The following is a 16,484-nucleotide window of genomic DNA, read 5'->3' as shown; positions in this document are numbered from 1 at the left end:
TACGACAATTGCCAAGCAGTTTAACAATCATCTGATAACATTATATCATAACAAGTGCTGCGTACCCCGTGGTTTCTTAGTCTTGCAGAAGTAGATTTCTTCTAGGTGTTTTCTCTCTGTTCTCCTTCCTACATCAAACTCGGCCCAGTCTTGTATTAGTCCATCTCTTACCGATGACTGTGACCGAGAGTCCTGCCGTAGGATGCACAGCTGACTCGCCGGGCGTCTGCCGTCGTTCCTTTGCCCCTCGGCATCTGTAGATCTGCTTCTAGACTCCTTTATGTCTCTTCCCACTCACCTTCCAGCTAACTTTTGGGGAGAGTGGCGTCTCCTCTGGTTATGACATTTGTTGTGGTGGCTGCTGGTCTTATTATAGTCGTTTCTAACTGATGCTAATTGGTTGGTGCTAGTTGAGACAGAGCATGGATAGTGTACGCAAGGTTTACTCTGACAGTCCAGGGCATGGGAGAGATGGTGAGGCCAGGATGCAATGGGGAAGCTTCATGGAGGAGGAGGAATTAGAGGCTTTGAAAGACACATCCAGTAGAGATGGAAAGATATCCACGGGGGAAGGTCACCGTGAGCCATAACAGCCTAGAGCATTCGCTGGACACAGGGTGCCTGGCCTGGAAGCCGTGGAGGGCGCCCTGGGTGCCAGGAGTGGTAGCAGACCGGGCGAGTCGAGAATGAAGTGATCAAGGGGGCGCAGGGCAGTGCCCGGCAGTTTGCACGTGGACCTTTGGGGTGTGAATCTATCTGAGCCAGAACTCATCCCCTAGCCATAGACACCGGAGACCAGTGAGGCGCATGAAGAAGAAATACCCAAGCATTACGTCTTTGAATTCCCGGCACCCACCATGCTGCCAATAGATGGCGTCTAATAAATGCCCAATGAACAATTGAGTACATAATGCAGTTGAGGGCCTTTTTTTTTTTCTTTTTTAAATATATCTTTATTGATTTTAGAGACAAGAAGGGAGAGGGAGAGAGGGAGAGAAACATCAATGATGAAAGCGTCATTGATCGGCTGCCTCCTGCACGCCCCCGACCGGGGATCGAGCCCGCAAACCGGGCCTGTGCCCTGACCGGGAATCAAACCGCGATCTCCTGAATCTTAGATCGATGCTCAGCTGCTGAGCCATTCCTCTTTGGTCGATTCCCACCATATTGTATGTAAATCAGTCTTTTATTTTCATTTATTGTTTTAATTGAGAGAGAGAGAGAAACATTGCTTGGCCCCCATACACACCCTGACCGAGAATCAAACCCACGACCTTCAGGCTCCACCACGTGGCCAGGGCGCTCGGCCTTGAAACAAGTATCTGCATCCAGACCTAAGAGATACGGTCATTTATGGATTGGAAGTCGAGGGCGTGAAATGATCGGTTTTACTGACTCACGAACCCCTTACCGTCATTTCTGATGGTTTAATTATAAAGAAAAAGCACAACTGGCTTTTGTCCAGCTCGAGTTGGTGGAAATGACGTCTTTTACCATCTAGACTGTTCCCAAATGGCAACCAGCATGTCTTGTGGGCCCTCTTTTACCAAAAAAACCCCAGAAAGCATAACGATTCCCCTCCTTTGTTTCCTAGTGGAAGACAACAGCCTGTCCCAGAAGAAGAGGGTCACGGTGGAAGACCTCTTCAGTGACGAGTTCAAAGTTCACGACCCCGAGGCTAAGTGGATAAGCGGTGAGTCCCGAGGGCCGCGAGGACCTGAGGGTCCCCTTCCCCACCCGACCACCTCACAGCTCCGCTCTCCTGGTGGCCTCTCTGGCCCCCCTTTGGCCGTAGAAGCGGATCTACAGGGCTCCCGCTGTGATCACTTCATCATCATTCTAAGAAAATGTGTGTCTGGTCAAACGGCGCTGCTCTGTCAGGAGAAACGGGTCCCCTGGGTCACCTCCCAGCATCATCATTTCTCCCACGGAGATGTGAGGTGTTGCTAGGCAACCAGTGCTGGGAGACACAGAGCCGAGCTTCCTTCCTGAGGCTGATTCTCCGCTGAAACCCCCGCTGGATACAGGGGCCGAGGAGCTGAGAGCTTCTTCCAGAATGTCACAGATAAGCCAGACAGCGCAGCCCCGTGTGCAGCTGCGACCAGCATTTCCCTCGATCTGCACAAAGGCTGTTTTTCTCATTTGCAGGGTATTTCTGAACAGCAAAACAAAGAATCGGGAGGCAAAGGGGAGCACGTTGCGGTGCAGGACGTGGTCCGCTTCCTCCCGTCGGGGCTGGGATGGTTGTGGGGTGCAGTCCCGGGGAGAGGCGCCAGGGTCTCCCCCGGCCCCTGTGTGACGTCCCTCCTCCGAGTTTTGCTTTCTCCACAAACGCTGTTTGCATTTGGTCTTAGCCTCGGCGGGATGCACTTGAAAAGTAATTCTCGGGTCAGGGAACCTTTGTCTTGAAACGCTAGAGATCTGGTTCACATCCTGGTTTTTGCAGTAAATGAAGCCCAGAGGGGTTCGGCAATTTGTGTGAGGTCACAGGGCGAGTAAGAAGCACAGCCGTGGCTGCAAGCCTGTGTCCCGACTTCCTATTTAGTGTCCTTGTGTCAAGGGACACAGTGTCCTTGTGTCTTCTTGCTCTCACACTGCTCCAGATGCTTCCCAAACCCTCAAAACCCAACCAGCAGCGACTCTCTGCCTCTCACCCCCTGCCAGCGGGAGCTGCTCTGTCCACCACTGGCCCTGGTACTAATTCCTGATCCCGAGATGAGCTTGTTGAAAAATGAAACAAGTAGATGGTTCCTGGAGGGAATGGATTTCATCAAGGGAATTGGGGACAAGTGAGAGCAGGGAGCTGTGACTCCCAGCGGGGGGAACGTACAGAAATCCAAGCTACGGAGAGGGTCCAGGTCTCTTGTGTGGCCAAAGACGTGGTTTTACCATTGATTCTGGGGGAGGCTGAGCACCTGCTCTGTGTTTTCCCACCGCACTGGCTCGAGGCGGCACATAGCGAGCTCTGGGCCCCGGCTCGGCGATGAGAGATGATTCTTGTCTTCGGAAGGACTGCGTAGTCCGTCCTGGAGACAGAACAGCAAGCCGCCAATGGCAGCCCCGACTCAACACATGCAGGAGGGGGAGGGTGATCTCATTTTCCTGAGGAGGCATTTCAAAGACGGGGCACGAACTCAGACTTAAGGGAGGGCCAGGAATTTACTAATTAGAAGGCAGGGAACAGATCCCTGGAAACATGTAAAATGGAAATGTTAGTCTGTGCCGGGCCCCGTGGGGAGAGCCAAGGGCTAGTTGAGAGATGATAGGGATAGAAAACTGAAGAAAAGAGAGAGTGGGGAAGAGAAAGATGGAGGAAGGGAGGGAATTAGTAAAGAGGCAGAATCTAGGAATAAAATAAGGGGCAGAGACAAGGAACCCCGAACCAGAGATGTGGGGTTCAGAGCAGGTCAAAGACACCGTGAGGTGCTAAAATAATAGAGCTATATATCTTCATCAGGGAGCCGTAGTTGCAGACTTGGCCTGCATCAGCCTTCCATATGGGGAAAAGAGGTCACAGGCAGAGACTCAGGGGCTCGAGAGCAGGTGCGGGCCTGCAGGGGCCTCACTGACGCAGGACCGTGCATCTCACGAGCTCCTCCTTGCTGCAGGTGAGCGGAGCTGTCCAGAGATGCGCTGGCTCCCAGCCAGGGGAAACAGGGCAGAATTCCTTCATATCCACAGTGTCGGGAATTAACGCGAGCCATTGAGAAGGGGCCCTGTGCCCAGCAGAAAAGCCCAGCTGCTTGTTTTGGCAGGATAGATATATTCATAAAGGCCACCTGCAGTTCTAAATAAACCTGCCCCTGGTGTTCAGGAACTTTCTCAGGAGGGTTCTTCCTGTGTGAAGGTGAACACTGAGCAGGAAGTTTTGCTGCAAAGTAACCAGGTGGTTGGGTCTCCCCCAAGAGGAGGCGCCATCTGGGGAGTAAGGGAGCAGAACTGTCCCACACGATGCTCCCAGCTGCCCTCCTCTCTCTCTTATTTCTCTTCCTGATCATTCCCTTTCTTCCTGCTCCCTAAAGATGTAATAGCTTAAGGTGAATGCAGTAACTTTGCAATGAGTAACTGAGCCTTTATAATTGATTTTTTTTTACAAATACCGTAAAGAATTCATTCATTTTTCATGCCACAAGTGTAAATGTTAAGATCGGGGGAAAGATTACATTCATAGGATTACTGAGTGATGTGGAGCTGGGATGAGCTGTAGAATTTATCGGAACATTCATTCGTTCAACTACTGTTTGTTGGGTACGTACAATGCAGCAGGCAAACTGCTGGGCCCAGAGAAGGTGAGCAATGGAACTGTTTCTTGGTGGTAGGCTTGGGGTCACCACCTATCACAACCACCACCTACCACCCCCTTTCTCCTCCTCTTCTTCCTCCTTTCTCCTCTGCCTGCTGCTCCTCCTCTTCTTTATCATCACCGTCATCATCACTTCATATTGTATCATCATCACCATCATCTTCATCATCTTCATCATCTTCACCATCACCTCCATCATCATCACATCACCATCACATCACCATCATCACCACCATCATCATCACCATCATCTTCATCATCTTCACCATCACCATCACCTCTATCATCATCACATCAACATCACCATCATCACCATCACCACCATCACCATCATCATCACCACCATCACCATCACCATCATCTTCATCATCTTCACCATCACCATCACCACCATCACCACCATCACCACCATCACCACCATCACCATCATCACCATCATCATCACCACCATCACCATCACCACCATCATCACCATCACCACCATCACCATCATCATCACCACCATCACCATCACCATCATCATCACCACCATCACCACCATCACCATCATCATCACCACCATCACCACCACCATCATCACCATCATAACTGTCACCACCATCACCATCACCACCATCATCATTACACAATCACCTACTGGGGGTGGTTCCAATGTCTTAATCTATAGACTAAGTGCTTTACACACATGAAATCATTCAATGCTCACAATCACTACTATTCCCATTTTAAAGATGAGGAAACTGAGGCTTAAGGTGTTTAAATCACTTGATCATTGTCACAAAGTTAGCAAGTAGCAAAGTTTGGACTTGAACCTGGGTCTCACTGGTTTTTATAAACTGTGCTACATTGTATAGAACTCAGGTCTCCTGTCTCCAGGCAGTTTCTTTCACACCCTCACCAGCTACATTGTGAATATTTCAGAATTATTTCCATCCCTTAAATTCCTTATTCTAGCATCCCCTATTTCCACGGCACCTGTGTCAAACTAACAAAATCTGTGATAAAGAAAGATGGTGAAATTCCCCACAGAGGAGCCTGCCTTCCTTCCCTCCTTCCCCCCTCCCCCTTTCCTTCCTCCCTCCCTCCCTCCCTCCCTCCCTCCCTCCCTCCCTCCCTCCCTCCCTCCCTCCCTTCCTTCCTTCCTTCCTTCCTTCCTTCCTTCCTTCCCTCCTCCCTCCCTCCCTCCCTCCCTTCCTTCCTTCTTCTTTCTTTTCTCATGAGGCACATTAACCACTGAAGTTAATAAATGCATCTTGGATTTAACATTGGCGTTAACAGTCTAGAACTAACACACTTTGTTTATCAGGAGGAAATGCGTTGGGTTGCAGGTAAACTCCTCATCACCCATTTTTATACTAGAGACGTAATTTTTTAAACCTACCTTTTCTGAAAGCGGTTGATGCCACAGCCTTCAAATCCTCTGATATCCTAACGCCCTGTAGATGTTCCTCATACACTTGCTGCCGCCACTGGGGCGAGCGGATGAGGTCTGAAGAGCAATAGAACCGAGGACCTCGAGGGTTCACCGTGGACTCTGTCTTACGAAGGCAGAGACGTACGCTTCGAACGAGTTCAAACGTTGTCCCCGCTCCTCGCCTCCAAGCCCCCTTCCCATCCTCCTTCTTCTCGGCTGACTCCACCAGAAGAAAGCTCCCGAACATTCCCACTGCCCCATCTGCCTACCTGCCAGTGTCTGTACCTGCCAAGGGCCCTGCCGCTCCCCCTCCATGATCACAGATGACCTGCCTGTGCTCAGTCGAAGGGAATCACAGCCGAACTTGCTTCTCCAGGGGGAAGAGAGAGGGAGGGTCCTGGAGGGTCCAGGAGGAGGCAGGGAAAGGACCCCAGTGGTGCGTCATCAAGAAGGCACCAGAGGAAAGGACTTGGGCTGCTGTGATGGCCGATGAAGAATTTACCAAAGAGAAACTGTCCCTTGGCGGCCACACATTCCACACAGCCCACAGCCCAGGCCCATGTTCTCTGCCAGTCACCGGGACACGCGGGCTCATGGTTGGGGTTTGGAATTTTCCTCTAACTCACCCTGTTTCAGATGATAAGGGGGTAAAGGTTCATTCTAGGAGGTGGTGCCATATTTGTATACCGACAGCTCTCTGCATTCCCCTCGTTGCCCTTACAAACAGGAGCACAGTCCACTCTGTATCCATGGACTCGGCTGCTCTGCGCAGAGGGCCTGAAGCCCCAGCTCCTGGTGGCAGCCCTGGGAGACACGCCATACACACGCATACCACACACACCACCACACACACCACCATGGACACGACACACACACCACTCTACAAGTCCACAGCTCAGAAAAGTGTTTGAGCTGGAGATACAGAATTGAAACTACATGCAATGGAGTATGTCTTGGCTACAAGGCAGCCTGGAAATAGCCTGATGAACCCCGTGCGCTGTGCTCTGAGCAAACCAAGGCCAGCTGCACCCTTCAGGGGACCCACCGTCCCCTCCCAGTGTCACTAGGATACAGACAGGGCCTGACTGGGTCAGCTGCTGGCTCCCAGCTGCTCTCCCTCCTCCCCGTGGCGTGTTCGCCGGCAGTGGGGCCACAACAGGAGACCTTGGGGCCGGCTCCAGAATCGCCTCTGTGTGTGTTTGTTTATGCTCATTGCCGCTAATCCAGCCACTTGTGCGTAGAGAGCCCTGTGCGTCTCTCCCAGGAAATACTGGAGAGACTGTAAAATTGGAGAAAATTGCTTCCTTTGAATGTAGGGAAATATCAGCCGCTGGTTGATCCTGGGGAAGTGAACATCGCAGGAGATGAAATTGGAGAGAGGGCCCTGGGGCTGGAAGCCACTGGATCTCAGTGCCTGCTCTCTCATCTTCTCCTTTGTTATTCTGAAACTCCAAATGGATTTTCGCGGGAAGCCCGCCGGGTTAGACGGAGGGGACTTGAGTGTAGGACTGTCCGGGTATTCCTCCCCCTGTTTGAAGCCCTCATTTTTCAATCAGAACCATGAATCAGTAGAATTGTAGAAAGTCCCCTGGGGTCATTTGTGCAGCAGCTGGCGCCTGGCCACAGAGAACTGCAGGGAAATGTTCAGAAAGGACAGTTTCAAAGAGTAAAAACGACCTCAGCGGCTCGGTGCGTCGACGGAGCTAATCACAGTTGTCATTTGAAGTCAGGCATCGAATACCCAGGGAAGAGCCTCCTGCGCCTTGGAGAGCCCTTCAGGAGATGGGTGGAATTGGGGTCCACGTTGTGTAAACCACCGATCCCCCAACCCCTCTTGTTGTAGTTTTCAAGATCCTTTTCTTAGCTCTCTCAGGAGATGAGAAGCCCAGCTGCCTGGCCCTGGGAGGCCAGTTATGCCCCGGGCTGTTTTAATGCCGTGAAACCGTCCAGGCCGCCACACCCACGTGCTCGCCCCACCGTTACTGCGGCCGCCTGCGGTTTGCTCGGTCTCGGCCTTAAAGCAGCGGGTACCCGCCCGGTGTCTGAGCTCAAAGTGCTGGCTGCCCAGCCTCCTCCCAGAGCGTCCTGCCCGAGCCCGTCCCTGCAGCGACCTTGGAGACAGAGCCTTCAGAGGGGGGCAGTGAGCCCAACATAGCCACGGTGACGGACACAGTCACAGTGACCGCAATAGTCACAGTGACCGCATAACTGCCCAGCTACTTTAGTTACAGTAACCGCATAACTGCCCCGGCTACTTTAGTTACGGTAACTGCAAACTACTCTGGTTACCTTAGTTACAGTAACTGCAAACTATCCGGTTACTTTAGTTACAGTAACTGCAAACTACCCTGGTTACTTTAGTTACGGTAACTGCAAACTGCCCCGGTTACCTTAGTTACAGTAACTGCATAACTGCCCCGGTTACTTTAATTACAGTAACTGCATAACTACCCCGGTTACTTTAGTTACAGTAACTGCAACCTACCCCCGGTTACTTTAGTTACAGTAACTGCAAACTACTCTGGTTACCTTAGTTACAGTAACTGCAACTATCCGGTTACTTTAGTTACAGTAACTGCAAACTACCCCGGTTACTTTAGTTACGGTAACTGCAAACTACCCCGTTTACCTTAGTTACAGTAACTGCATAACTACCCCGGTTACTTTAGTTACAGTAACTGCAAACTACTCCGGTTATTTTAGTTACGGTAACTGCAAACTACCCCGGTTACTTTAGTTACAGTAACTGCAAACTGCCCCGGTCACTTTAGTTACAGTAACTGCATAACTGCCCCGGTTACTTTAATTACAGTAACTGCATAACTACCCCGGTTACTTTAGTTACAGTAACTGCAAACTACTCCGGTTACCTTAGTTACAGTAACTGCAAACTACCCCCGGTTACTTTAGTTACAGTAACTGCAAACTACTCCGGTTACTTTAGTTATGGTAACTGCAAACTACCCTGGTTACTTTAGTTACAGTAACTGCAAACTACCCCCGGTTACTTTAGTTACAGTAACTGCAAACTACTCCGGTTACCTTAGTTACAGTAACTGCATAACTGCCCCGGTTACTTTAGTTACGGTAACTGCAAACTATCCAGTTACCTTAGTTACAGTAACTGCAAACTACCCCGGTTACTTTAGTTACGGTAACTGCAAACTGCCCCGGTCACTTTAGTTACAGTAACTGCAAACTACTCCGGTTACTTTAGTTATGGTAACTGCAAACTACCCTGGTTACTTTAGTTACGGTAACTGCAAACTGCCCCGGTCACTTTAGTTACAGTAACTGCATAACTGCCCCGGTTACTTTAATTACAGTAACTGCATAACTACCCCGGTTACTTTAGTTACAGTAACTGCAAACTACCCCGGTTACTTTAGTTACGGTAACTGCAAACTGCCCCAGTCACTTTAGTTGCAGTAACTGCATAACTGCCCCGGTTACTTTAATTACAGTAACTGCATAACTACCCCGGTTACTTTAGTTACAGTAACTGCAAACTACTCCGGTTACCTTAGTTACAGTAACTGCAAACTACCCCCGGTTACTTTAGTTACAGTAACTGCATAACTGCCCCGGTTACTTTAGTTACAGTAACTGCAAACTACTCCGGTTACCTTAGTTACAGTAACTGCAAACTACCCCCGGTTACTTTAGTTACAGTAACTGAAAACTACTCCGGTTACTTTAGTTACAGTAACTGCATAACTGCCCCGGTTACTTTAGTTACGGTAACTGCAAACTATCCGGTTACCTTAGTTACAGTAACTGCAAACTATCCGGTCACTTTAGTTACGGTAACTGCAAACTACCCCGGTCACTTTAGTTACGGTAACTGCAAACTGCCCCGGTTACCTTAGTTACAGTAACTGCATAACTACCCCGGTTACTTTAGTTACAGTAACTGCATAACTACCCCGGTTACTTTAGTTACAGTAACTGCAAACTACTCCGGTTACTTTAGTTACGGTAACTGCAAACTACCCCGGTTACTTTAGTTACAGTAACTGCAAACTGCCCCGGTCACTTTAGTTACAGTAACTGCATAACTGCCCCAGTTACTTTAATTACAGTAACTGCATAACTACCCTGGTTACTTTAGTTACAGTAACTGCAAACTACTCCGGTTACCTTAGTTACAGTAACTGCAAACTACCCCCGGTTACTTTAGTTACAGTAACTGAAAACTACTCCGGTTACTTTAGTTACAGTAACTGCATAACTGCCCCGGTTACTTTAGTTACGGTAACTGCAAACTATCCGGTTACCTTAGTTACAGTAACTGCAAACTATCCGGTCACTTTAGTTACGGTAACTGCAAACTACCCCGGTCACTTTAGTTACGGTAACTGCAAACTGCCCCGGTTACCTTAGTTACAGTAACTGCATAACTACCCCGGTTACTTTAGTTACAGTAACTGCATAACTACCCCGGTTACTTTAGTTACAGTAACTGCAAACTACTCCGGTTACTTTAGTTACGGTAACTGCAAACTACCCCGGTTACTTTAGTTACAGTAACTGCAAACTGCCCCGGTCACTTTAGTTACAGTAACTGCATAACTGCCCCAGTTACTTTAATTACAGTAACTGCATAACTACCCTGGTTACTTTAGTTACAGTAACTGCAAACTACTCCAGTTACTTTAGTTATGGTAACTGCAAACTACCCCGGTCACTTTAGTTACAGTAACTGCATAACTGCCCCAGTTACTTTAATTACAGTAATTACAAACTACCCCGGTTACTTTAGTTATGGTAACTGCTAACTACCCCGGTCACTTTAGTTACAGTAACTGCATAACTGCCCCAGTTACTTTAATTACAGTAATTACAAACTACCCCGGTTACTTTAGTTACGGTAACTGCTAACTACCCTGGTTACTTTAGTTACAGTAACTGCATAACTGCCCCGGTTACTTTAGTTACAGTAACTGCATAACTGCCCCGGTTACTTTAGTTACAGTAACTGCATAACTACCCCGGTTACTTTAGTTACAGTAACTGCAAACTGCCCCAGTTACTGCTTAATCTTCACTAAAACCCAGGGAGGTTGGAGTTTTCACCTTTCCCTTCGAAATGAGGAAAGTCCAACTCAAAGACATTCAGTTGCTTTTGCAAGGGCACCAGGATGGCTGTAGAAATTCCCCGGGTACCCGCCTCCCTGTGCCCACCTCCCTGTGCCCACCTCCCTGTTCCTGCCCTGTCTCCCCTGGTCCCCACTCCTGCCTCGCCTCCCTGCTCTCTGGACCAGGGCCTCCTGCGAGCATGTCCCTGGCCAGATGGGCCCCCGGTGTCTTCCTGCTTCTGTCTCTGTTCCCTTTTTCTGAAAATGCTTTTATTTCACATTTCTCTGCTTTAGTAACTGGCTCCTGTTTATGGCTGACCCAAAATCAACTCCCTCTGGATGTTCCTGAGCAGAATCGGTTGCTCGCTCCCCCAGGTCGCAATGGAACCCTGTACGACTTGGACCAGAGCAGCAGCTGGCACCTCATCTGAGGGTCCCAGCCCTGGGGACTCCACTGGGGGAAGAGACAGTGGCCAGCCATGGTCTTCCCTCCAGACACCACACACCTGCCCTCCCCTGCCGGAGGCGCTCTCCAGTCCCCTGACTGGCTGCAGGATGCGGGAGTTGTTTGTTGTGTGATTCGGGCCTCATATCTCTGCAGGCTTAGCTGGGCCAGTGCCCTCCCAGCAGAGGGAGACATGTTCCCAATCTTCACATCACTGAACCTTTGGCGGGTGCCCCTCCGCCTCCCTGGGAAACACAATGTCCACCTTTGTTGAACCAAAGGCAGACTCAGACCAGGAGTCAGATCCCATTTCTACCCATTTGTTTGCATTACAGGGGACAGGCTTATTTCCCCCTGTGGGATCTAGGGAATACAGGGTGTTCCCCCAAAATGTATACCCACTTTGAATGATTATAAAGTCAGTGTTTATTTGCAAAGAATAAAAGAACCTACAGAAATGAATGATTTTTTTGGTCAATGCCTGTTTTCAAACCGATGACCGCTCTCGCCCAGGCCCTGCTGATAACGCGAAGCGATGGAACCCCAAACATCAAGATTATTTTGTGTGGTATCTGTGCGCCCTCAGTGCATCTGCTGTCGCTGGTTTTGTACTATAAACTTTATCTTTTATGTGTTCCCATAAAAAAGTCTAGTGGCACTTTAGGGTAAAGTTTCTTTGTTCAAAGCTTAGTCTGGCTTCACCCATTATTTCAAATCAGTTAAACCTGAAAAGGAGTGAAAATTAAGTGAGTTATCAGCTGTTAAAGTGTGTGTACATTTTGGGGGACACCCTATATGTATGCATGTATGTATAGACTCATATGTGTATATTTGGTTTTCTGGGGAACAGATCTCAGGTGAGATTGACATGTTGTATTTCCTCCTCGGGGAGGCTCACATTTTCCAGCAGGTCGTAGGGTTGTTTCCGGCCTCCCAGGCTTTTCAGGACTTTTCCCAAGGATCCCCCACAACACGCAGCTCCTCCAATTTCCCCACCCGTGGGGCAGATGAGGAGGACATTCCTGGAGGCAGGACAAGGTCCCACAGCTTCTTTAAGGCTTCGTCAGCGTTCGGGCAGGTGACACGCCCAACAGCTCTGCCCGGACATAGGAGCACTGTCACCCCGGCAGCCCACAGACCGGGACGCACAAGCCTTGTTTTATTTTACATTCACCCTAATTAGGAGCCTGTGACGTTACCTAAGTCCCAGCCCACTGTGGCCAAGGAGCCCAAGGGCACGAGCCCCGGTGGACTCCTACTCGAAGGTTCTTTTTAAAGCCAATCAGAAAGTCCTATTAATTAGACTCGCCTTCCTCAAATGCACTGACCCTCCCGCGAGCTCTGACATTATCGTTTATTGTTTCAATTAAATTATCCCACCAGGTCCTTAACCACATCAGCCTGTGAGAGGCTAATTAATTATCACCGACATCTTTCAAACACGGATCACCCCCTTAATTAATAAGAACGGAATCACTCCGTCTCTCCCATAACTGAGAATAATCCCCTCCGACCCGCACCCCCGCACCCACAGCGCATCTAATTTTACGTCCCGGTGTTGGTTTGTGTCTCTCTCTTGCTCTTGACAGCAAGCTTCTCAGCCCCACATGCACTGTAGCAACTGCTCCGTGTCCCTCACAGACCCGCATGTCTGGCATGTAATGAGGTCTCCATAGATACAGAATTCCCAAAAATATGTTTACGCGCTTTGAATGATTATAAAGTCAGTGTTTATTAACACGCAGTTCATTTTCAATATTTCAAAGAATCTCAGAAATGAATAATTTTTCTTGGTTGGCCCCTGTTTTCAAACTGATGACCACTCTGGTCCAGGTCCTGCTGATAACGGGGAGCAATGGAATCGCAAACATCAAGAATCATTTTGTGCCCGGCCGGGTGTGGCTCCGCGGTTAAGCATCGACCTAGGATCCAGGAGATCGCAGTTCGATTCCCGGTCAGGGCACATGCCGGGGTTGTGGGCTCGATCCCCAGCAGGGGGCGCACAGGAGGCAGCCGATCAATGACTCTCATCACTGATGTTTCTCTCTCCCTCTCCCTTCCTCTCTCTGGAACCAATAAAATCATATTAAAAAAAAAAAAGTTCCAGAAACATGTGCTTTGCTGGTAAGGAGATGGAGGCTTTCAGATGTTTAGATAAACTTGCTGAGTTTACCCATCCGCTCCTCAGGGGACTGGGATTAAAACCCAGGGCTCCAGACTTAGGGATCGATAATATGAACGATAAAATATTAATTTTTATGAGTCATCCCCACTTACCAATATCGACGAGTTCAGAACTTTGTGCATTATGTTTAATTACTTTTAACCCCTTATCAGATGTATCCTTGGCAAATATGGTCTCCCATACAGTGGGCTCCCTTTTCACGTTGATGGTGGTGGTTTCTTTTGCTGTGCAGAAGCTTTTTAGTTTGCTACAGCCCCATATATATTTAATTTAAAAAAAATAAATAAAAGCCTTAATAGTGCTTAGAGGAGTGTATGAAACAGTGCCCCCCAGTGGCTAAGAATACACATGAAAATCACAATAACAGGGCTATTTTTGGTCTGCCTGGAGAACTGATTGTAAGGCCGGCGTTAAGGAGATTTTTGCTCTTGCCGGCGACGTGTATATTGTGTATGTGTAGCAAATAAGCAAGGAGACGGATGCGGTCAGGCTTGTTAACTGGGTGTGCGACTTCTCGATCGCTGACCTATTAATACGCTTATTAATATATAATGTTACCTTGCGTGTAAATTTAGCCGCCTCTCATTTATAATAACATTAGCGACGTGACACGACCGTTTGAGCAAGAACACTGCCTTCTGCCAAAGCCGAGAGCCTCAATAATTATTTTCTGTAATGGCGTTAGGTGTGATGTGGAAGAGAGATGAGTCCAGGAATAGATGAGTCAAAAGATCAGCTTAGGGGACCTAATTCTTATGAAATATGACTCGAGTCTCATCCCTCTTTTTTTGTCCAACAGATCATTACAGCCTGAAACCTCGGTGCCGTATTTCTGAAAATGAAAACTAAATACCACTTCTAAAAATAGCATCCCTTAACTAAAAAAATCTAAATTTATCTTTAAAAATTTCCTCCTTCCCTCCCTCCCTCCCTCCCTCCTTCCCTCCCTCCCTCCCTCCCTCCCTCCCTCCCTCCCTCCCTCCCTCCCTCCCTCCCTCTCTTTCTTTCTCTCTCTCTCTTTCTTATACTACCACAAGATACTCTAAGCTTATCTCATCCTTTCCCTCCCTCAGCCCTACAATTAGTCATTTCTCTGATGAGCCCTGGTTGCTCCCACTTGGTATTAGAAACCAAACCTGCACTTCCTGGTACTAGGACATCATTGCTTCTAGGCCGTCTTCACACACCTGACAGCGGGAGGGAATGTATGTGTAGGTGCACATATCTCTCTATCGGTCTCCATCGGTATATTAAGCTAAACATGAGTTCCTGTTGGTGTTTCTACATGGAACCCTCCAGCCATCACATGCCATACGTTCATAGTAGCATTATTCATAATAGTCAAAATGCGGAAACAACCAAAATGTTCATCAACCGAAAATGGATAAACGAAATGTGGTGTACACACACGTGGAGTATTATTCAGCCCTGAAAAAGGAATGGAGTTCTGGCATGCGCTACGCCATGGATGGAGCCTGAAAATACTGCGCTAAGTGAAATAAGCCAGACACAAAAGGACAAATGCTGCATTACGTTGATTTCCTACAATGAACCGACCTTGTGTTTGGCGGATAAATTCCCCTTGGCCATGGTGTATAATTCTCTCTGTGTTGCTGGGTTTGGTCTGCTAATATTTTGTTGAGGATTTTCGCATCTGTATGTATAGGAGATGTTGGTCTGTAGTTTTCTTGTGTTGGCTTTTTGTTTGTTTTTGGTTTTGTTTGTTTGTATCTAGGTAACTCTGGCCTCATAGAATGAACTGAAAAGAGTCCTTTTCTCTTCTGTTTTTTGTCATTATTTCTTCGGATATAATCTCTGCTCTCTGTTCTCTCACCCTCCTGTTAGACTCCCATGACGCGTCTGCTGAGACATTCGCTGTCCCACAGGTCTCCGAAACTCTAATTTTTCTTCATTCCTTTTTCTTTCTGCCCCCCAGACTGAATGATCTCCGCTCTTATCGAGTTCACTGCTTCCTTCTCCTGCCCAATCAAATGTTATTTTTCGCCCTTGAGTGACCTTTTCATTTCAATTATTGTGCCCCCAACTCCTGAATCTCTGTTTTGGTTCTTCGTAAAGCACTTCAGTTTCTTTAATGATATTTTCTATCCAGTGACATAGAGTTCTCATTCCTTTAGTTCTTTAGACATGGTGTCTTTTGGCTCTTTGAACATATTTATAATAGCTAATTTTTTTTAAATGTTACTGAATTTATTGGGGGGACATTGGTTAATGGAATTATATAGGTTTCAGGTGTACAGTTCTGTAACACATCATCTGTATATTGTACTGTGTGTTCACCACCCCAAGTCAGTCTCCTTCCATCACCATTCATCCCCCCTTACCCCCTTCTACCTCCCCCACCCCTTTCCCTCTGGTAATCACCACACTGTTATCTGTGTCTATGGGGTAGTGGTTTTTTGTTGTTGGGTTGTTTTTTTTTGCTTAATCCCTTCACCTTTTTCACCCAGTCCCCACTTTCCTCTGACAGCTGTGAGCTTGTTCTCTGTATCTATGAGTCTGCTTCTATTTTGTTCATCAGTTTATTTTGTTCATTAGATTCCACGTATGAGTGAGATCATACAGCACCTGTCTTTCTCTGACTGGCCGATCTCACTTATATAATAGCTCATTGGAAACGTTTTCTCTCTAATATGTCTAGTGCTTGAACTTCCTCAGGAATAGTTTTTATTAACTGCTGTGGTTTTTTTTTCCTGTGTATGGACCACGCTGTCCTGTTTCTTTGCGTATCTCATGATTTTTGTTAAATACCGGATATTTTAAATAATCTAGTGTGGCAACTCTGGAAATCAGCTCATCCTTCTCTCGGTCTTGCTGCTGGTTTTTGTTATTGGTTGCTGTTCATATGTCTCATGGTTTCCTGGACTAATTTAATAAAGTCTGCATTCTTTTCATGTGCAGACAGAGCTGGGTTAGCTTAGTGCTCATATAATGGTTAGATAGAGATTTCCTGAAATTTCTTGAACCAATAAGTCTCCCAGCTTTTGCCAACAAGCTCTGTGTGCGCGTTAGGGCAAAACTCCAATACTCAGCAGGCAGTTT

General features: G+C 47.8%; 1 protein-coding gene across 5 annotated transcripts in view; it reads left to right on the top strand.

Annotated features, from left to right (window-relative positions):
• Positions 1-16,484, top strand: part of DPP6 (dipeptidyl peptidase like 6) — a gene marked incomplete at its 5' end in the record, with an annotated part of 373,544 nt that overhangs the window by 256,926 nt on the left and 100,134 nt on the right. For all 5 annotated transcript variants that reach the window (XM_081148107.1, XM_081148109.1, XM_081148111.1 and 2 more), the window contains one exon: positions 1,595-1,693. In XM_081148107.1, coding sequence (XP_081004233.1) covers positions 1,595-1,693 — 99 coding nt within the window. The remainder of the gene's footprint in view (positions 1-1,594; positions 1,694-16,484) is intronic.

This window comes from Miniopterus schreibersii, assembly GCF_964146895.1.
Source record: "Miniopterus schreibersii genome assembly, chromosome: 9".
Classification (NCBI taxonomy): domain Eukaryota; kingdom Metazoa; phylum Chordata; class Mammalia; order Chiroptera; family Miniopteridae; genus Miniopterus; species Miniopterus schreibersii.
This window is presented reverse-complemented; position numbering and strand designations above follow the sequence as displayed.